Below are 21,347 nucleotides of genomic sequence, written 5' to 3'. Positions count from 1 at the left end.
AGGGATAAAGGATATTTAACAAGCAGTTTGCTGAGCTTCTCCTGTTTACCTTCTTCCTTATGGACCTGCAGCCCCAAAGTGCTACAGGGGCAATTTTGAGATTAGTACCTATAGGAATTACTAGAGCACGCTCAGCTGTTTGTTTTTTTTTCAAGCTACCTGCAGACTCCGAGAGGTTTCTATAAGGTTTCTTGTATTTTCAGGGTCTCTCTTGCAAACTAGGAAGGTTAGAAACGAAATAAAGTGTGAATTCTATTGCAATCACATCACTAGGGAGCGTCAAATCTTGAAGACTTAAAGTTTTCATGCCTTAATCTTTCTATGTAAGATTTTCCCACTAAGAGCAAAAATCCTTTTAAATATAGTTAAGCATCATTAAAGCAAGTTAGAAAACAGTTGGAAAGTTCAGTTTTCCTTACATGAGCAAAACAGACAGGGAGTTTCATGGGAACAGTAATGATCATTTGAAATTCCTCAATGCCTGCAATACGTAGGGCTCGGAAAAAAATAATTTAATGCCCAAACAGTGCTACAAGGAAGCAATTTACTGGAATAAAGAGTACCCAGCAAGACTCAGCGCTCATTCCAAAAGTGGGATCACTCAGCACAGATGCCTGCACCTGCACAGCACTGTAGGAGCCATAGCAGAGCTCAGTGGAAGATAGGAGCCTCTTGCACACAGCAAACAGCATCATGGCACAAATGGCTGCTCTACATCTGATTTCCAAATATCACTTTTCTCTTTTCTTCATGTCTGTGTTTCCTGCTGAACCATCACGTATCCTCGCTCCAAAAACAATGCTCTTGATTCTTCCAGATTGGGTGGAGTGGTAAGCTGCTGCAGAAGTAATTTTAGCTGGTGAAAGACAAAGTGACTTATGTGGAAGAAAGCCATTAAGAAATTTACTCAAGCAGAAAAAAAATTAAAACTTCCAGAGGAAAAAATACAGCAATCTTCTGATGGAGTCATTTGCTTACTCTCTGCCTAGAACACAGCTGGATAAAACTTGCAAGTGACAAGTTCTCGTCATGACAGGATCTAACAAGAAAAGATGAGGGTTTGTAGCCATCCTATCAGTCATCTCTCTGATGACCTTATTCTGTGGGAACTGAGTCAACAGAGCTACCTGCAGGACTTGAATAGGTTGCAGTCCATAGTTACTTTCCATACATACTTTTCTTCCATGTAAGGATTCTTTCTGTATGCTTGTAGGGATTTCTGTGAATGCATATACATTATGTGCACCAAAAACATCGGGATGGTAACTGGGAAGCTGTACCTCAGCTTCTGATCAGGAAGCAAAAAAGGGCCCAGTATTTGCTGGGAATGACTCACCATTTGCAAACGTTGCTAAAGGATTTATTTGCAAAAACCAACCATTGTGTCAGCTTGATCAACATACTGGCACACAGGAACTTTTCTGCGAATTATCTCAGAAGAACTTCCTCAAGTTAATCAGTCTCCTCCCGCTGCCCACTCGACACTTAGACCTGAATCCCTGTCATGGGCTGCCCTGGGCTGCTGCCACTCACCCAGCCACTGCCTCGCTGTCCCTCCTCAACAGGACATGGGGAGGAAATAAGAAAAAGCTTCTGGGTTGAGATAAAGATGGGGAGATCACTTATCAGTTATCACGGACAAAACAGTCTTGACTTGTGTGAAATTAATTTATTGCCAATTAAAAAAGATGTGGATGGTGAGAAACAAAGATGACATTAAAACACTTTCCCCTCGCCCCGCTGCCCAAGGCTCAGCTTTATCCCTTCATTCCTGACTCCTCAACCTCCCTCCCACCCTGCCTGGGAGGATGGAGAACGGGGCATTGAGGTCAGTCCATAACAGCTCCTCTCTGCCCGCTCCTTCCTCCTCACACTTGTCCTCCACTTGAGAGTCGGTCTTCTTCATGGTCTGCAGTCCTTCAGGAAAAAAAATAAAAATTGTTCCAGTGTGGGCTCTCCACTGGCTGCAATCCCTTCAGAAAATAGCCAGCTGCTCCAGGAGGGAGTCCTCCATGGTTACAGTGTGGATATCAGCTCCACGGATCATAAAGTGGGAAGGGACCTCTGGGGCCATCTGGTGCACCCCCTGCTCAAGCAGAGCCACCCGGAGCTGCTTGCCCAGGACCACATCCAGGTGGGGCAAAAGATCCCCAAGGAGGAGACCCCACAGCCTCTGTGGGCAGCCTGCGCCCATTTCCTGATGCTCAGGGGGCACCTCCTGTGTTCCCGTTTGTGCCCACTGCCTCTTGTCCTGGCACTGGGCACCGCTGCACAGAGCCTGTCTCTGTCCTCCATGCCTTCAGGGCTGTACACACACTGACGGACCCCCTTTGGCTCTCTCCATGCTGAGCAGTCCCCGCTGCTCTCAGCCGCCACCACAGGCAGCAGGCCGCGCAGGCGCAGTGGCAGCGGTGTCGCCATGGCGGAGCCGGCAGTGGTGGCGGTGTGAGTGCAGCCGGGTGGGCGGCGGGCGGGCAGCGGGCAGGGGGCCACAGGCCGGGCTGGGGCGGAGGGGCCGCCGGTGCCACCGGGTCCTGCCGGGCCACCCGCGGGTGGTGGCAGTGGGTCGGGGCCCTCCGGCCTCGTGGGGCTCTGTAGGCAGCGCTGGGAGAAGCTTAACCCCTGAGAGCGGGGTTAATGGTCCCCCTGCCCTTCAGGGAGACATGAGGGGCTGCTGCTTCCTCGCCTGTTACCGCTGCATCCTCCTCATCCTCCCCTCTCCTCACATAGAGTGCTTTCTGCACAGCGGGCCGGGATCCTTCTGCTTTCCTTTCAGGACGTGCTTGTAGCCCTCTGGCACTTAGAGACAGTGGAGGCCTTTCTTGGACCAGGAAGGTTGGAATAAGCACCCGGATACATGCAAGGGTTGTCACCCACGTCTGCTACTGCGAGCCAGAAAGGGCTTTCTTTTCTTTCTTTTCTTCCTTTTTTTTTTTTTTTTCTTTTCTTTCTTTTCTTTCCTTTTTTTTTTTTCTTTCTTTCTTTTTTTTTTCTTTTTTTTTTTTTTCAACACCATTTTCCCAGTTTCTCTTCTGCAGCACCCCATGGTCCCTCTCCCACTCTACCTACTCTTCACCCGTATTTGTACCTTTGGTCTTGCCTCCCTCCATTTTTATAAAATCCTCTCCCAGCTCTTTATGACAATTTGCCATGATCACCTTGAATTTAATTCCTCCCTCTCACGCCCTCTGTGTACTTCCTGAATTCCCGTCATCAACAAATTACATCTGTCAAAACCATGTTTAAGTCAACTTTATCAGCTAGTTTGCTTTCTCTTCTTCATTGCACTGTCAAAAAATGAAAAATGAATAACATAATTTTATCCCCATAAATCACTGGTGACTGTTTTTTAACCATCTGATTGCCTACATGATCACTTGCAGATTTGTTGCATTGATCTTCCCTGCTGTTGTTTTTTTCTTTTTCCTGGTGTTGGAGCTGGGGGTCCAGGCTGCTTCCCTGAATCTTCCTCCTTGCCTTTTATACACCAAATTAAAATTGTTCTTCTCTGGTCTCCTGGGACCTCCTTTACCATCCAGGAACTAACAAAGATAACTGCAATCGATTCAGGTTGCCCACAGAGTGGCTGTAGGGTCTCCATCCTTGGAGGTTTTCAAGATCCTGAGCAACTGGTGCGTCCCCATAGCTGCCTGTGCTTTGAGCAGGAGGTTGAACATGAGACCTCTGGAGGTTCCTTCCCACCCCAGTTACTGTATTTAACTTCTCTGAACTCTCTTTCCTCTATTATTTCTTAGGCCTCAGTAGCAATGGAAAAAAATATATATTTATGTTGTTTCGTGTCTTAAAATTAGCTGTAGATCTCAGTGACGTGCTGAAGGAGGATGGACATGATCCTTGTGAACCATTAGGAAAGCAGTGTGTGATGTTGGCATGCAGCAGCCATGGAGGCATTTGATGGCTGGGACAAGCAACGTGAGAGAAGAGGGATTTTGCTGCTAGGTCCAGTTTGACAAGCGATTCATAGGGTCATCCCAGCTCTTTGAATTCAGTATTCTGCGTCATCCTGCTGGGATGATGTTGCACATCTAACTGCAAGTTGTCCTGGATTAATCAAGATAGATTTGAGCACTGAAGACAGTAGCTGTCTCACTCTAGATGCTGAAAGAGCCGAAGGCATAAATCCTTTTCTGTGCAAGCAGTAGTCTGTCACTCTGCGTGTAAGGTTTTTCACCAGGCTCTTTGTTGCAGTGGATAATTGCTTGCTCTGACAGTCGTTCCCAACTTTAGCACTAACAGTTAAGCATTTAATAAACGCTCAAGTCAAGTTTATTCCTGTAAGTCCCTTATCAAATAACCATCATGCTCTTAGATCTTATTATAATACCTTCTGCAGGTTTAGAAAGTAAAACACAGCTTTCTTTTCTGTTGGATGTAGGAGTGATACGGAAACCACCTGTTCGGTGTGAAACAGAAGAAACAAAACATTTGGTAACAGGAAGAAACAAAAGATCTGATAAATGGAAGCCATGAAGATATCAAAGCGGTTCTTTGCTTTTGGGATTTTGGCATGCATTGCTATTTATGTCGCATACATGAAATGGCACTTGGATTCCAAACCACTTGTGGGAGCAACAGAAGGAGTTGCTGAAAGCAGGAGGGACAAACTGAGCCAGCAAGCACTGACCACAGAGCTCTCGGTCTTTTATGGAATCATGTTTGACGCAGGAAGCACAGGAACCCGCATCCATATTTTTAAATTTACACAGCAGCCTAAAGGTACGGCCTGCACACTGCACAATAGACAAACTCTTCTATAAATTATGGTGCAGCTTATTGATGATTCTATTCTGGGGAGTACTTGAACAAATGCACTTCAGCTCTTTCCGGAGAGCCATCAGGAAGTGCATTATGATTTGAGCGTGTGGGTTTGGATGAAATTCAGTATGAAAACATTCAACAAGGGGGGAAATGCAGTAATGTCAGAATGCTAACTCAATAGCTGCTGTACCTTTGGAACGCATCTTAAGAAAAAGCAGTTTTTATCACGATACTTGTGGGTGAGAGGAGCAAGTGCAAAGTGCCTCATTCCCCCAGATTTTTGGCATGAGGTTGTTGTATCTCCAGTTCCTAGCAGTGAGCTGCTTCTCTCTGCATTGTCTGGCTTAGTGGCACTAAACTAAATTTGTCTTGGCTTCACTGGCACTTATCTCTTGGATTAACATTGCTGTGTATTGCATCTGGACAAAAAAAAATTTGCTGGGAACCAAGACAGAAGTTGTCTGTAAAGCTCCGGATTTCCTCTGGAGCTGTAAGTTTCATTTGTTTATGTCTTGTCAGCTCCTATCTGTGAAACACAAAAAGATGAAAGAAATCCTGTGAACACTTAAATATTTTATGTGGAGGATGTTTTTAACAGGTAGTAGTGTGGTATATGGTGTGTTTGGCTTTTGGGGAGCACTGTAGGTTTGCAGAATGGACCAGTGTAAGGCCTAGACACCAAAGGTGTTAAACAACAGTCCACATATAGGCTTCATTTATTCTTCTTCCAGTGTATTCCCAAACCTCTGCTTCTCTCTAAACAGAATTCCAGAATATATTGCAGGAAACTTTGTGGAGTGTAGTTAGGTACGAGAGGGGGATGCTGTCAAGCTCATGGTGTCTTGCTTGCAGGTTTCCAAAATACTTAGGGCTGGTTCCCTCTGCCACCATGGAAAATGGTAAAACTTCCACTGACTTCTGCTGGAGCCAAGTTTAGGCAGAACAGAGCTTGCTGGAATGTGTGGCCTTTGTTACCCGTGTAGTTTGGAAAGCTGCACATGGCAGGGGTAAGGGCTTAAGGAGAATCTGGAACCTGTCTGATACATTTGTCTGATGTGCATAAAGAGTATGTGTGTGGTAGGCACCAGCATGACCGTGACTTTACCAAATGGTTTTGAGGAGAGCTAATTCCATAGGAGGGGCTGTGTTCAAAGGTTGGGTGGCCTTTGATTGTTCATTAGACAGAGGCTCCAGTTGACTCCCATTAGCACATAATGATGTATTTTGTAAAAATGGTTTTGGCTTTGTGTATGCAAAATGGTTTGCACTAATACTTATTTTGGAATACTGCTTTTGAACAGAGACTCCCAAATTAACCCATGAGACGTTTAAAGCGCTGAAGCCAGGCCTGTCTGCATATGCTGATGATGTTGAAAAGGTAAATTTGTTTCTGTTATTGTACAAGCACGTGCACCAAAGTGTGCTGCTATTGATATGTGCTGCAAATCACATCTTGCTGTGGTACAATAGGCTGAACTGTCTCAGTTCAGTCTCCAAATGGTACAAACTCACAGCAGAAGTTGGTCGACACTCAGAGGATCAAGGAGCAGAACACATCTAGTTCTGCTTGGTCGTGTTAATTAAGCACAGCAGATTTTTTTTTCTGTCTTAAGATTTCCCGTGTGCTTAAGAATGTGACAAAAGAGCCATGTTGGATTGGAGCAGAGCCTTCTCCAGAAGTGACCAGAAGTGGATTCTCAGGGAAAGAGTCAAAAAAACAGGCCAAGTGTGAAGAGACTTCTCTCCTGTCTCCCTTACCTTCTGGCTTGGAGGGATTTAGGGAGTTCCTGAGCCAGACACGCACCTGGCTCATAGTGTTTTGCTGGCTCCAAAGGGCTTTCTCCCCAGGGATTTGCCACACAACTTTTTAAACCTCTTGTAGCCCGAACATTCAGTGTGGGTACTGCTTGGCACACAGTGCAGTTTGAGAAAGTGACTTTTCCTGTTTGCCTCTGACCTGTTGCTGGATAATCCCAGTTATATCCGCCAGTTCTTACTCTGTGAGTCATCCACTTTCTCCTGATCCCTTATGATGTTTACCTGTCCCTGTTCCGCATTTACAGTGAATCATACCTCTGATCACCTTTTTGCCCTCAGAGAAAGGCAAATCTTAAGGGTTTCTAAGATGGGCTTTCGTGGGGGTTGTTCTTTCTCTGCTCACAGAGTGGCCAGGGAATAAAAGAGCTCCTGGAGGTGGCAAAGAAGGAAGTTCCTATGGAGCTGTGGAAGTTTACTCCTCTGGTCCTGAAAGCGACAGCTGGCTTACGGTTGCTGCCAGGAGAAAAGGCTCAGAAATTGCTGGATAAGGTACAGTTTCTTGTCTTTCAGTGTGCTTTCTAGAAATTTTGTGACAAAAATCGGTCCCTTCAGCGTAAAGTATATACTCCTTTATCCTTATGTACCTTAGTCACTCCTATCACTTTACTCTGAAAGCAGTATAAAGTCACCTGATCTCAGATGAGTCCGGAGTCAGAAACCGTATGAGTACAAACACAGAAATGGTGACAGCTCCAAATAAGCCTGGAGATGATGTGAAACACAATAAGTGTAATGAGATACTTCTAACAGTCATCACAGGCTTGTTCTTAGTGCGTGGTTTTGACCAGAATCCTGCTTTTCTGAGAAAAACTTTCTGCTATTTGATTTGCTGCGTTATCTGCCTGCTGCTGCAAGATTCCTCCACTTTATGTTGATTAGAAATAGTGTAAATTGCATTTACAGGCATGTAAAATGTTTAGTATTTCAAAATATTATAAAAGTAAACAAAATATTATGTCCTAGACCTTACAGCTGCTGGAGAAGTTATTGGTTGTACCCTAATTGTACTATTTTTTCTAGCAATGATTGGAGGGAAGAAATGTGGTGTGGTTGAAACCAATGTCTAGATTGTTCTCCGCTGCTTACAAGCTGGTCTTTTCTTTTTCCACACTGAATTTCATCTGGAACTGCTGCAATTGTTTCTTTAGAAGACCCCAGAAATGTAGGGCTTTGCTGCCTCATGTGGGGTGCAGTACAGAAAGCTTCTAACAGCCAACACGCTCGTGTTAAAAATGCCATTCCCTGGTGTAGTCCCAAAGCTGTTGTTCATAGTAGTTGTTGGCTGTGATTTCTGGCCCAAGAGAAGGAACAGTTGTATAAAGCCAGAGTTTAAAAAAAAAATTGCTTTTCAACTGAAAAAAAATAAAATTCTCTGAGCATAACTTTTATTTGAACTACAGGTGAAGGAGATTTTTCAGGCTTCCCCCTTCTTTGTGAGGGACAACTGTGTGTCGATAATGAACGGGACTGATGAAGGTAGGTTAACTTCTGAAGAACCTTTTTGCAATCCTGGAGATTCCTGCTGCTCTGTGGCAAGTCCCCACTGACCACACTAGGAACCCATATGTAGCAGGTTTGATATAATTTTTATACTGCCTCAGGCAGTGCCTGCCAAAGAGATTTTGTACTACATTTTCCAATGTGAAGCCCGTCACTTCATCCTGGTTTTCAAAGCTCTGATTACCAGGCAATTCTCATGGGATCACCAAGAAGCCACTGTGCAGTCACCACTTCTGGAAGGCTCTCTGTGTATCTGCTTGTTGAGGTGGTCTTCAACACCTCCTGTTTTTGTACACCCTGCTTTTGACAATGCTCATCTGAGCTTTCTGGAACTATTTGGTCTTAATGTTAATTAAAACTGATCTAACGAGTGTGATTGTGAATTGAACCTGGAAAAAAAAAAAAGTTACATAGAGAAAATATATATTGAAGTAAGTGGATGTTCATCAAAAAAGGCTGAGCAGAAGAAAAGGCTGACCCAGAATCAGTCTTGACTTAAAGTAATTCAAAGAAACATGTCTACATTCTGGGTAACTTAGTGTTGAAGTGTGTTTTTAATCTGCTTAGAAACCAGACTTGAAAGTAGTTGCTTCTTTCAAGCTGTTTATGACTTTTTTTTTTTTTTTTTTTTTTTTTTTTTTTTTTTTACTGCTTAATGGAAGAACAACATTATAATTCTTTTCATTTTAAGTTCATTAATAGCTCTGACAGCCTTGGTTCAGCCAAGGGCTGAAGTGGACCTCGTTCCCTAGCGTGCCTTAGTTTTAACCAAATGGATAAATATTTTAATTTGTTAACATAAGGGCCATTCGTTCACCTAATTCATGGAGAAGAAGTTTAGAAAACAAGAAAAGGACAGCAACAGGGCAGTTCACAAATTGCTTTGAGGAAAATAGGAAAAAATAAAGCACTGAAAAGATGAAAATTCTTAGTATTCAAAAGGAAAATTGTATGTCTAACATAACACAAAAGCCTACTGGCAGTTAGTTTCCTATGAAATGAACAATGTGAGAGTTTGTCATTTCCTTATTTTTTAGCTAAGAACTGAAGCCAGTCTAATAGAGCCTTTGGGACTTCTCACCTAAGTGTTTGGCCTGTGAAGTACAGAGTTCTCCAGACATTTCATATGTGGAGCTTCTCTTCCTATTACCCCATAAACTCTGATATAGAAGGCCACTCTCTTTGCTCAAGGCCTCTAATCTTAGTTTATGACAGTCCTTGACAGTTATGGAAACACTGGCTTTGGGGTGGGCTGGGTCAGGGTAGCTCAGCAAAGCCAATCTTGTTTGCCTCTCTTGAAGGTCCTTCTTTCTAGGTGTTCTTTGGAGTCTTTGCATTAGAAATCCTCCATTTGTCAAAGGGGGCGAGGTTGCTTGTGGTAGATGCTTCTCTGGAATCTCCTTCTATGGTTGCATGACAAGCTGTGGTTTGCTGATTGTTTTTGTTTAGCTGGTGCAGTGAAACTGAGAAAACTTCAAAATACCTCCAGTGAAACAGATACTAAAGCCGAAAGGCCTTGTAATATGGCTCATCTTAATGCTTACTGTTGTTATATAAAATGAAATTACACGATCTAACAGTACATCTTCTGATATTATGTGATCTAACCGTGCCTATTCTGAATCTTTTCCTTGTTAGGAATTTCAGCCTGGATCACAATAAATTTTTTAACAGGTATGTTTACATGAGTATGTGTCTAAAAATATGACTGACGCCATGAAATTCATACTGTTTTCTGCCCCTGTATAATATTTGTGCATTCATTGGAAAGGTCTGGAAATAAGTCACCAGTTGTTTTTGGCCTGGCCCATTTAAGTAATTAAGATTTTGGCCATTTGCTTGATAGAATGAGGAATTTAATCTCTTTTCCTAGATGTTCATAAAGCCTTTCTTTTAATTCCCTGTAAGGTACCAGAGCATTTTATTCCTTTTTATAGTCTGCCACTAGCTCTGCATAAATTTTTGATGTGGATATTGCAGATCTGCCTGGCAGCTGCACAGTGTGAAAGTAAGTGCTGTTGGTGCTTCCTTATGTATTTATAAAAGAAATAGAGTAAGTGTTTACACTGGTGAGATAGAAAAGGGTAGCTGAAGAAAAAAATTAAACTGAAGCCCTCTCTGACAATAAGCAAACCGGTCTGCCACCCAAGCACTCTGTTCAGCACAGTGTGCGGAGCATTATGACAAGTGCTGTAAATCTTTTTATGCTCACAGGAAGTATCGGAAAGGTCAGAGATCTTCAAACATTAGCTCTCATGAGGTATGCTGTGGTACTTGGCACAAACTGATCTTGTCAGGAAGGTGTATTTGAATAATCTGAGAAGAACTGGATTTAAATGAGAAGAAAGGTCTGGGACGGTAGCAGGAAGAATTCTGAGCGAGCTGGTCTATTAAGCCAGCTCTTTTCAGTCTGTCCTCCCCTTGGCCATAGGAATCTGCAAAATACTGCTGTGGGATCAGGGGGAGATGGCCAGGAAAACCACATTCCTTTGTGTTTCAAAGTGGTTACCAGAGTAAAGTTTGCAAAAAGGTGCTTGCATCCAGTGAAGAATGTTTAGGAATCCAGTAACCAAAGCTGCTGTAATTAGGGCATGAGCAGCCACCAGAGAAATAATAGTCACTTGGAGGATTTTCAGGTCACCCTGATAGAGCACAAATAAGTGACGATGTTATACTCTAGTGCTGGCTGGAAGCTGACAGATGGAGTTGGATTGACATCTTTCTTTACAGCTGTACTTCTGGTTTTATTCCTTGCCAGTTTCTCACAGTGCCCACTGTGCCTTTCTCTCTTCTGTCACGCGTTTTAGGTAGCTTAGATGACCCGCAGAAGAGAAGTGTAGGAATGCTGGACTTGGGTGGCGGATCAACACAGATCACCTTCCTCCCACACACCGAGGTAATGGGAACATGCACGCAGCAGGGAAATGCTGGTGCAGAAACCAGTAACTGCTCAGTTTTATTTCCCTTGGACACATGCCAAGGGGTTGTCAGTGTAACATAAAACCATGCTTCTGACAGAAAAACCCTTATCAGTTGGTCACGTATGCCTTGTTACAGTCAGTGACAGAGACATGGGCAACTCTCTGTCGGTCCTCTTGCTCCAGCTCCGTGGGTCAGTGCATGTGGTGAATGCCAGGGCTGCTTTATGTAGGAGAAAATGCAATGTCCTGAGCATCTGAACACTCACTTTGTGCTGCTTATAGTGACCTCAAAGGCAATGCTGTTAGTGAATCCAAGTCCATTTGACTTATACTGTGTTCTCAGAACAGAATTAGATGCATTCTTGATGTTTGTTTGTGGCTTTCCTGAGTTTACTCAGTTGCAAATGAATGCTTTATAAAGGTAACATGAATTATGCAGTTAGAAGCACATGCTGATGTTTGTCGTTTCAGCTTCCTCTTATAGCATTAGTATAGGTGTTCTGTGAGCCCTGTGGATATGGATTAGCGAGGTCCTGGCCCGATCAGAGATCCTGTTTGTAGTAAAGCTGCACAGAAGCAGAGGATAAGGTTGCTGTTTGTAGTGTGTCAGCCCAGGCTGATCAGGACACTGTGCTCTCACAGCAGAATGCCTGGGAATGTGAAGAGCCCTGGATGTGGAAATTCTGGAGTTAGACATGGTGTTAAGATATGAGCAGCTAGGCATGAGCTGCCTGAGCTGTGTTCCCCATAAATGCGCTGCTGGTGGTAGTGCACTTGGGGAACAGGCTGCTCAGTGCTTTAGACAATTGTCCTTTCATTTCTTCAGACAACAGGCTGGTCCTCACTCTGTTCCTTGGCAAGAACAGTGATGTGCTTTTCCTCCAGCCTGTGGAAGTTCACAGCTGAATTCACTGGAGTAGGAAGTTAATGCGTGCCTGGTTTACTCATTATTTTGCACAGTTTTCCCTAGTAGTGATCCTGTGACGAGGCAGTTCTGTAGTATCTTGACAAAAACAGTTAAGAGCTGGAACAAGGACTCCTTATAATTAAAACAACTCTTTTACAGATGAGTTTGGTGTCGATGCACATAGAAATGTAAGCAGTTTGGACTGTCATGTAAAGTCACTATTTTAGCTCCAGTTTTTTGGTTATCTTTTGTATCAAAGGTCAAACGGAGATACATGCAAATTCTTCATTTCTCTCTGAGCCGTGCTAGGATTGTTCCATGTATTTCCTAAGGTTTTGGAAGATTGTCTTGTTGATGTTTGCTGTTGCTGGCAGAAAGCTTGCCATGACATTTTTTTTTCCCTTCAGGCAACTCTCCAGACATCACCAGCTGGCCATACAACTTCATTTCAGATGTTTAACAGCACCTACAAGCTGTATTCATACAGGTTAGTTGTGGTAAAAAGGGATACTGGAAAAGTAGGAGCTTTCTTTGAAGCCAGTGAGATCTAGGTGTTTTGCTGAAGTGCACTTGAGTCCTGAGAAGTGGGTGAGCCTGAGCCAAGTCACGGTCCATGCAAGCTGACTAGGGGGTGGTTATGCAGAACAGCAGGCAGATAAGCAGTGTGATGGCTGAGAAAGCGATGGGCTCTAATTCTGCTCCTGGCTTTGAAGCTGCCCCTGCACCCAATGCTTTGGGCAGAGGGAAGGAGAATCTTCCCACCTACGTTTGCTGTGGGATGTGCTGGGGCTTGGAAAGAGTCCATGCTGGAGGTTGTGTGGCCTTTGAGGAGTGGAGGAGAAAGGTTAGGGGAAGCATTCCCAGCCTTTAAAGAGACGTTATAGTTGACAGCTACTCCCTGTGCTTTTTCAAGGAGAGATTATCCCTCTGGGTAAGGATAATATCACGGTGGGTTGTCATACAGTTCCCCTAATGCATTAGCTGCTGACTTGAGCCTTTTTGCTTGGACCACATAGAGGAGGCAGGCACATCGGTGGAGTATCAGAGGAAGGACGTTTGTTGTTCACAGAGGCTTTTTTTCCCTTTGCAGTTACCTGGGACTCGGGCTGATGTCAGCGAGGCTTGCCATTTTAGGAGGAGTTGAGGGAAAACCTTGTAAGTTCCGGGCACTCTTCAAGTCTTGGCTCTGAGCACAGTGTGCATTGCACTGTTGTGGGGGAAAAAGGGTTGTCTGTACTCTTCCTACTGGGCTGAAGGTGCCTGAGTGGTATGTGCATTCCCATCACCATAGCTGAGTGTGTCTGAGACAAATGCAGGAGGTGATGCTGCTAGATCCCAGGAGACATGGATGTTTGCCAGCCTTAGGGAGGCGTGGGACACTTGAGCCATGGCTGGGGCTTAGAGGTGCATTGCTGAGGATGTGGGACAGTCAGAAGCAGGACCGGGGATCTAAAATTAACTCCTTATTTTTTTCTCTAATGCGGCTTTGTTTTATTTCTGCAGTAGGGGAAGGTGAGGAATTGATCAGCCCTTGCTTACCACCTGGTTTCAAATCTGAATGGCAACATGCTGAGATAGTGTACAAAATTAAAGGACAGAAGGCAGGTATAGTGATTTATCACTCTTTCTTCCTATCTAGGCCAGCAAGCTACTAGAAGAGTATTTAAAATTATATGCCCTCAGCTTCTTGGAAAGATACTAAATTCTCTGCCTGTGTACTCCTCTGTCTGGCTTTCTCTTGACATGCTGTTAAAGAGATTCTGCAGCTCTTGCCTCTTGCGCTGTGGTATGTCTGCCCAGTCAGTAAATCTGTTAGTAGTACTGCAGATGGAGCTGAGCGCTCCCTGAATTCTTTTCAAAGTCCTTCTGCCTCAAATGGTGTTGTTCGGCTCTGATCTATCACATACTTGGTCCCAGCCTGAGGGCAGTCAGTGTTACCACTTGGAGAAGATGCAGGTGTGTCGTTCCAGTTCTCTGTGAAGAGACTGTAAGAAATGAAGAAGCACTGTTGTGTGAAAGGGAGCCTGTCTCCTTGCAGATCCTGAAGAAATTCTTCGTTTAAGTGTCTACCTGTACTATGCTGGGTGTCTTTGCATTCTTTCAGGCGAGCCTCTGTATGAGTCTTGCTCTAACAAAGTGGCGAAGATGCTCTACAAGAAAGTGCATAAAGCTGAGGAAGTGAAGGACTTGGATTTTTATGCTTTTTCCTACTACTATGACCGTGCAGCAGAGGTTGGTCTCATAGGTATGTTTGCTCCTGTTTTAATTTCATTTTAAATGACAGGTCTTGGAAGAAATGGTAGCAGTGATCCACATCGCAGTGCTGTGGTAAGCTCTCATGGCTACCACAGTGCATTGGTCTCGAGTGAATATTGAATGTTGTTGCATTTCTTTACAGAAGGGACTGGAGATGTGATACAGGACCTCCAACTTTTTGTAATTTTTTAAACAAGCTGTCTGCATTTCAGAAATGATTGGTGTCTGATTACAATCCAAAATAGAAAAAAGACTTTGTGATGATATGAAAAAACTTGCTAGCTTTTTTCTCGGGCAGTAAAGTAGATCAGACTTGCTCTCTTGGGCTGTATATTTTGCTTCACTGACCTTTTTAGATGGAGTAAATATTTTCAGATAGTTCAACATGTATTCAGAATGAATCCCGTCTCCTTTCCAGTGGTACGCTGGAGTACAGAAGACTGTCACATTTAGTAGTAAAAAGCAGACGATGGGATCTCAAGCTAGTATGGACAAACTTACCCCCTCCTCAGCCACTTTGTTTTATGAATAATTTCACATTTAGTATGTTGCAGAGCACCACTGCCCTGTCAGATCTGGTCAAAGGTGTTAGCTGGGTTCAGGCATTACAGGACAGAGCAGCACAGACATGGGGCAACATGAAGGAGTCTTTAAACACTGTTGGTTTTTTTTTTTATGAAACTAGTTTTAGGAAACTTAAGTTCTTCATAGAATTAGGTTTTCAAGCTATACTGAGAACCTTAAATAAAGGTTCTTACACCATTAAAGCAAATGTGAGTTTTGTCATTGCTTTCAGTTGGCTCAGGCTTATTTCCAAACAATCTTTTTGGTTGTAAAACGTCTTTTACAATGTGAGTCTACTACTGCCCTTATATGAAAAAAACATACAACATACCATTTTTTTTTCTTTTTTAGATAAAGAAAAAGGAGGAAGCTTAACTGTGAATGACTTTGAAACTGCAGCTAAGTATGGTGAGTAAAAGATGCAATCAAACAGGATTGGTAATTGTGTGTAAATTCATACCCAGGTGGAAAATGTGTGACATGCTAAGAAGACTGACTTTTTTTGTTTCAAGTAAATATTATGCACCTCTCTCCATAGCACCTCTGCTGATTTGTATGTATTTCTGAAAATATCAACTTTTTTTTTTTTTTTTGAGATTTAGTTTTCTTGTAATACATTTAAAAACTCTCTTGGGAATTACTAATAAACCTGCCAGTTAGCAGTTATCCTGAAGCCATGCTTGCAAAATAAATGTGGGGGATCTCATCTTGTTAGCATAATCTGTCCTAATCTTGTTTATTTTTTCATTATTTTTTTTTCTCATGATTTATTTGTATATTTGATGGTTAATTGGAAAGGGGAGGAAACCAATTCATAGCCTTTTTTGCTTCACCAGCTGCAGAGAGAACTGCCTCCTCAGATTTGCAAATGTAATCATCTTTTTGTTTGTTTGTTTTTAATAGTACAGACTCAGGCCTTGATCAAACTGACTTGTGACTTTTTGGTAAACTTTCTGAGTGACTGAACAATTGTTGCAGTTCTTATTTCTGGACTATCTTTAATGTATTCCCTCCTGAGAAAGGAAGTGGGTTTTATTTATTTATTTATTTATTTATTTATTTATTTATTTATTTACAGTTGAATGCTTACACTCAAGAAATTTTTTAGTAGGAGGAGCACGAGTAACTGTTCAGCATTCGAGCTTTATTGAGATAGGGACAAAATTTTTCACAAAGTTTGTTTTTCCAAGCTGCTGACATCTTTTTTTTTGTCAGTGAGAAGCAGATGTGATCACACTTGAGGTTGCTGATATTTAAAAAATATAAAGTAGGTAGGATAAAAGTGGGAGGCCCTTGTTGTCCTTGCCCTGATAAGGACAAGAAACTCAGCTGTCATTGTGGAGACTGAATGCCTTGCTCTTCCTTCCCATGTGCCAAAACTCTTTATATTTTATATTAAAATAGCATGCATGTTATTTTAATGTCATTTTAATGGGTTCCATTACTGTGGAACTCAAATTACAAGAGGTGTTTTTTAAGGATTTGTTAGAGGTTTTTCAAAGCTAAGTTGATGCTAGGCCTGAGCCCCACATTCAAACGCTGCTTTCTGTGTCTTCAGTGTGTAAAACCATGGAAATCAGCCCTGGAAGCAGCCCTTTTCTCTGCATGGACCTCACGTACATCACCTTCCTCCTGCAAGAACTGGGCTTCCCGAAGATCCAAGTCTTTAAGGTAATGCACAAAAACAGATTGCTGGGGAGAGTGGGCAGAAGACAGCAAGACATTACTCATCATGCCAGTAGCTTGGTCCCTGTTTTCCCTTTTTGCTACAACACATGCTCTATGAGTGAGATGGGGCAACACTGTCCCCACAACTGTGATAATGAGTTGTGATAACCTTCAACACTATATTCGCCTTGTATACTTCCCCTTCTGGCAGAGAATTGTGTTTAAACTTCCTTTTTTCTTTTTTCTTTTTTTTTTTTTTTTTTCTCCAGCTTGCCCGGAAAATCAACAACGTTGAAACAAGCTGGGCATTGGGAGCCACTTTCCATTACATCGACTCACTCAATAGACTGAAGTATTAAAGCTCTTGAAGGCAGTTCTGGGAACCTCAGGTTTTGGAAAACCAACACAAGAGAATCTGTTGAAGGGGTCTGGTTTTGGCTTCTGGAGTCCTTTGAGAGGTTACCATAAGCTAGGCCTCTTCCCTCCCACCCCCTGTGAGGTCCCCTCCATCACTTGCTCTTTTTTACAGTGCACAGTGTAGTATCTGAAGAATAAGCCTTGATTGTACAGCATCTGCAGTCAACTTGATGCAAAACTGGATCATCATTAAAGGAAAACCAGGACACCTGCAGGACATCTATGATCTCTATGAGAAAACCACACATTTTTGGAGTATGCCTGTGCTGTTTGCTTGTACTGTGCTGAAGTCAGTGTAGGAAATAGTCACTCCAGAGGGAACTCTTTACTGTCCTGATTTCGGGGTGTTTTTTCCTGTTTGTCAGCAGTTTCCAGTGATAATTTTTATTTTACTACTTACCTGTTTGAAAACGAACTCGTGCATGTGTGTGAAGACAGTGCATTTACACGGCTGTGCTGCTGACAGGCTGCAGCTGAGAAATGCTGTGTGGAAGTTTCAGCTCTGCTTCTCACTTGCTGGACTGGCGAAGCTCAGGAGCACTATTGAGGCTGGGTACAGACAGGCATGAATCAGAGCCTGTATGCCCTGTAGGGTTAATGCCTACAACCTCAAGGTGATATGTTGGCTGTTGGGAGATTGGTGCTGGAAGACAACACCAGATGTGCTGGATCAAGATGACCAAAGTCTGGGAGTTTGGTACAGGGCTAAGGATAGATTTGACAGTTTTAAAGAAGGTCAGCATGAGATCCATAAACAAGATGCAGCCACAAAAAGAAACCCTGAGCACAGCTTATTGGACCTCACAGGCATTTGTGCCTTGGCAAAGCTTATGCAGGGCCCAGGATAAATGGTGCTTTGGGTGCCACTTCCTGCAGACGCATCTCACTTTGATAAATGAATGTATTGTCGTTGCACTGAGCTGTGGCAGGGTAGCTGCAATGCACCACTCCAGCAGTATCCTGGACGCAGGCTGGAAGTGATCTCAGAGGCAGCATGAGCTGGAGAGCACATGCTGTGCTGCTTATAATCTGACCGTGGAATTGTGTTGTATTTGTATGGATGTTTAGGCAGACCTGAGTGGTCATTAGGGGATGTAAAAGAGCCCAGCCTGCAGGAGAGCCAGCAGCGTGTGCCCTGGTGCGTGGGCTCTCTTGGCCACAGCCCTGTCCTTTCCCTGGGGCAGCGAGACACAATATAGGTGTGCATGGCTGCTGGCTCTGCAGCTGAGCCTGGGGGGACATTTGAACACCACCCTACTGACAATAAAACTACAATTGAAGACCTGGTGGTAGTGGTGTGACTTTTTGCTCCAAAACCTGTCAGGCCCCACAAGGTGGATGGGTTGAGAAACGTGCCCTCATACCTTCCCATCCCCTGCACACCTTCCAATTCCCTCGGGGAATTCCAATCCCCTCAGGCCACCCCTGCTGTCTCACACCATCCCCATTACCTTCACACCATCCCTGTCCCCTTGTGCTATCCCTGTCCTTCATGCCACCCATATCGCCTCATGCCACTCATGTCCCGTCATGCCACCTCTGTCCCCCTCACACCACAGAGACTCACCTAGGTTGGAAGAGGCCTCCAAGATCACCCAGTCCAACCTCTCACCTACCACTAACAGTCCCCACTAAACCACATCCCTAAGCTCTACGTCTAAACGTCTTTTAAAGACCTCCACGGATGGTGACTCCACCACTTCCCTGGGCAGCCTGTTCCAGTGCCTCACAACCCTTTCAGTAAAGAAGTTCTTCCTAACATCCAACCTAAAACTCCCCTGGCTCAACTTAAGCCCATTCCCCCTCGTCCTGTCACCAGGCACGTGGGAGAACAGGCCAACCCCCACCTCGCTACAGCCTCCCTTGAGGTACCTATAAAGAGCGATAAGGTCGCCCCTGAGCCTCCTCTTCTCCAGGCTGAACAAGCCCAGCTCCCTCAGCCGCTCCTCACAGGACTTGTTCTCCAGGCCCCTCACCAGCTTCGTCGCCCTTCTCTGCACCCGCTCAAGCACCTCGATGTCCTTCTTGTAGCGAGGGGCCCAAAACTGAACACAGTACTCGAGGTGCGGCCTCACCAGAGCTGAGTACAGGGGGACGATCACTTCCCTAGCCCTGCTGGTCACACTGTTCCTGATACAAGCCAGGATGCTGTTGGCCTTCTTGGCCACCTGAGCACACTGCTGGCTCATATTCAGCTGACTATCTACCAATACTCCCAGGTCCTTCTCCACCAGGCAGTTTTCCAACCACTCAGCCATCTTCAAGCTTCCAGATCTAGAGGAACACGCTGGCTGCAGCCTAAAAGCCACGTGTACGGAAGCTCTCCCAAGCCAGCCAATCTTCTCCCCACGACCTGCCAGAACACAGCTGTCCTGGTTTCAGCTAGGGTAGAGCTATTATTCCTCCTAGGAGCTGGTAGGGTGCTATGTTTTGGATTAGGATGAACACGCTGATGTTTGAATTGTTGCAGAGCAGTGCTTACACCAAGCCAAGGACGCTTCAGCTTCTCGCTCTGTCCTGCCAGCGGGCAGGCTGGGGGTGCAGCAGGAGCTGGGAGGGGACAGACCCAGGACAGGTGACCCAAAGTGGCCAAAGGGGCATTCTGTACCCTATGGGGTCATGCTGAGCAATATATAGGGGTGCCTAGCCGGGATGGGGGGGCCGGCTGCTCGGGGTTAGGCTGGGTATCAGTCAGTGGGTGGTGAGCAATTGCATTGTGCATCACTTATTCTGTACACATTAGTAGTAGCAGTACTATTCTTGTTATTATTGTTGTTTGTTTGTTTTCCTGTCTTAATAAACTGTCTCTGTCTCAACCCACAGGCTTCGTTTTCCTATTTCTCTCCCCCATTCCATAGAAATGAATTCCATAGAAAGAGTGGGGAGGGCGAGCGAACGGCTGTGTGGTGCTTAGCTGCCGGCTGGGGGAAACCACGACAACAGCAACGTAGTCATGTAACCAAATTAAAGCCAAAAATTTCAGCCCGGTCCTTGACCTGAATAGGGAGTGAGGATCCGGAGCCTGGCATTTATACGTGATAGTTTATATGCAGCCACAGTAAATACTGCAGTTGGAGGTCATGGCGCTAGATTTTGACAAGTCCGGCATAAAGAAGAGATCTCAGAAAAGCAAATTTAAGCAACATTAATGTCAAGTAAAGTCTTTCTAATTGCTATATTCCTTATCTGTCGTGACTAGACAGATGAAAATCCAGGATGGCAATTTTGCCTTTTAGGTCATTTTCTTTTTTTCTTTTATTTATTTCTTCTCTTTATGTTGATGTATCTTATTTTGACAGGCTCTGTACTAATTTTCCTCACAGAATGACTAGCAGAAATATGACCCTTACATGCCTTTTGTAGTTAATTAATTAGGTCAACTCTAACCACTGAGCCCCTTGTCAGGTTCTTTCTGTTAGCAATAAGGAGCAATTGAACCTTAATCATTGAAACCAGCTTGTTGAGCCTATTCCACAAGGTCTCGTGACTCAACACATGTGAAGTGAAATCTGCAAAGTGGGGATCATTTGACCTTTGCTATATAGGAAGCATGAGGAGACATGAAAAGACTTGCCACTCCAGAGAAGTGTGAGGTTCAGGTTACGTAGGGTGCTTTTCTACTGTTGTGGAGAAATGGGCTCAGTGTTCCAAGATAAACTGCTTTTTCTTCGTGTTTTCGGCCATCTCTGAGAAATAGTTTGTAGAACCTATGAGCTAGTAACATGGGCGATGACTACTCAGAAGAGGAAAACCCTGGTGGTGCTACTTCCCCGTGAAGTTCTTCGGCATTTGGTCAAATTCAAATGCTGGCAGTTGAGTGTTCCTGGGTTAAACATTTGATTTGGGATGGGGAGCTTAAGGACAGTCCTGGTCCCAATTGAGTGAGTCCTAGTCCCCAGAGAGGGAGGGGGTCCTGGTCCCCGGGGGGGGAGGGAGGGAGGGAGGGGGTCCTGGGCCCCGGGGGGGGAGGGGGTCCTGGTCCCCAGGGAAGGAGGGAGAGAGGGAGGGGGTCCTGGCCCCGAGGGAGGGAGGGAAAGAGGGGGTCCTGGCCCCCGGGGAGGGAGGAAGGTTGGGAGGGTGTTCTGGTCCCCTGGGAGGGGGGATCGAAGGCGTCCTGGTGCCCAGGTTGGGAGGGAAGGGGTCCTGGTCCCCAGCGAGTGAGTGTGGGTGTCCTGGTCCCATTTTTAGGGCTTGTATTCTCAGTGAAACCAAAGGCATGGATCTTACTGATCTGGAGAAAGAGGCATTAATCTGTCCTGGCTTGTTTGCTCCTGAAGGAGCATGGCAGTGATGCGTGTGCTGGTATGTGAAGAGGAGCTGAAGGAGCAGCTACTGCAAGGAACACACAAATCCGTTGCGCCAGACTAATAGGTGGTTGTCTCTGAGCTGGGAGACTGCAACAGAATCACAGAATTTCTAGGTTGGAAGAGACCTCAAGATCATCGAGTCCAACCTCTGACCTAACACTAACAGCCCCCACTAAACCATTTCCCTAAGCTCTACATCTAAACGTCTTT

The 21,347-nt window shown here is 44.6% G+C and overlaps 1 protein-coding gene across 1 annotated transcript; it reads left to right on the top strand.

Moving 5' to 3' along the window:
- Window positions 1–2,415: 2,415 nt before the first annotated feature.
- On the top strand, window positions 2,416–18,072 carry ENTPD6 (ectonucleoside triphosphate diphosphohydrolase 6). Its single transcript, XM_084284176.1, has 14 exons — window positions 2,416–2,443; window positions 4,397–4,737; window positions 6,081–6,157; window positions 6,943–7,086; window positions 7,998–8,073; window positions 9,736–9,771; window positions 10,905–10,993; window positions 12,333–12,412; window positions 13,016–13,080; window positions 13,429–13,530; window positions 14,030–14,170; window positions 15,097–15,153; window positions 16,304–16,416; window positions 16,683–18,072. The coding sequence occupies exons 2-14, from the start codon at window positions 4,479–4,481 to the stop codon at window positions 16,770–16,772; spliced, it is 1,329 nt and encodes a 442-aa protein (XP_084140302.1). The 5' UTR covers window positions 2,416–2,443; window positions 4,397–4,478; the 3' UTR covers window positions 16,773–18,072.
- The last annotated feature ends 3,275 nt before the right edge of the window (window positions 18,073–21,347 follow it).

The sequence above is a fragment of the Netta rufina genome (assembly GCF_964035555.1).
Source record: "Netta rufina genome assembly, chromosome: 3".
In the NCBI taxonomy this organism is placed as follows: domain Eukaryota; kingdom Metazoa; phylum Chordata; class Aves; order Anseriformes; family Anatidae; genus Netta; species Netta rufina.
This window is presented reverse-complemented; position numbering and strand designations above follow the sequence as displayed.

Bases quoted from the DNA above. Each gene is read 5' to 3' on its own strand.
- ENTPD6 (XM_084284176.1), top strand. From the start codon at position 4,479: ATGGAAGCCATGAAGATATCAAAGCGGTTCTTTGCTTTTGGGATTTTG. The intron at 7,087-7,997 runs GTACAGTTTCTT...TTTGAACTACAG, and splicing joins CTCAGAAATTGCTGGATAAG to GTGAAGGAGATTTTTCAGGC. The intron at 13,081-13,428 runs GTAAGTTCCGGG...TTATTTCTGCAG, and splicing joins AGGAGTTGAGGGAAAACCTT to TAGGGGAAGGTGAGGAATTG.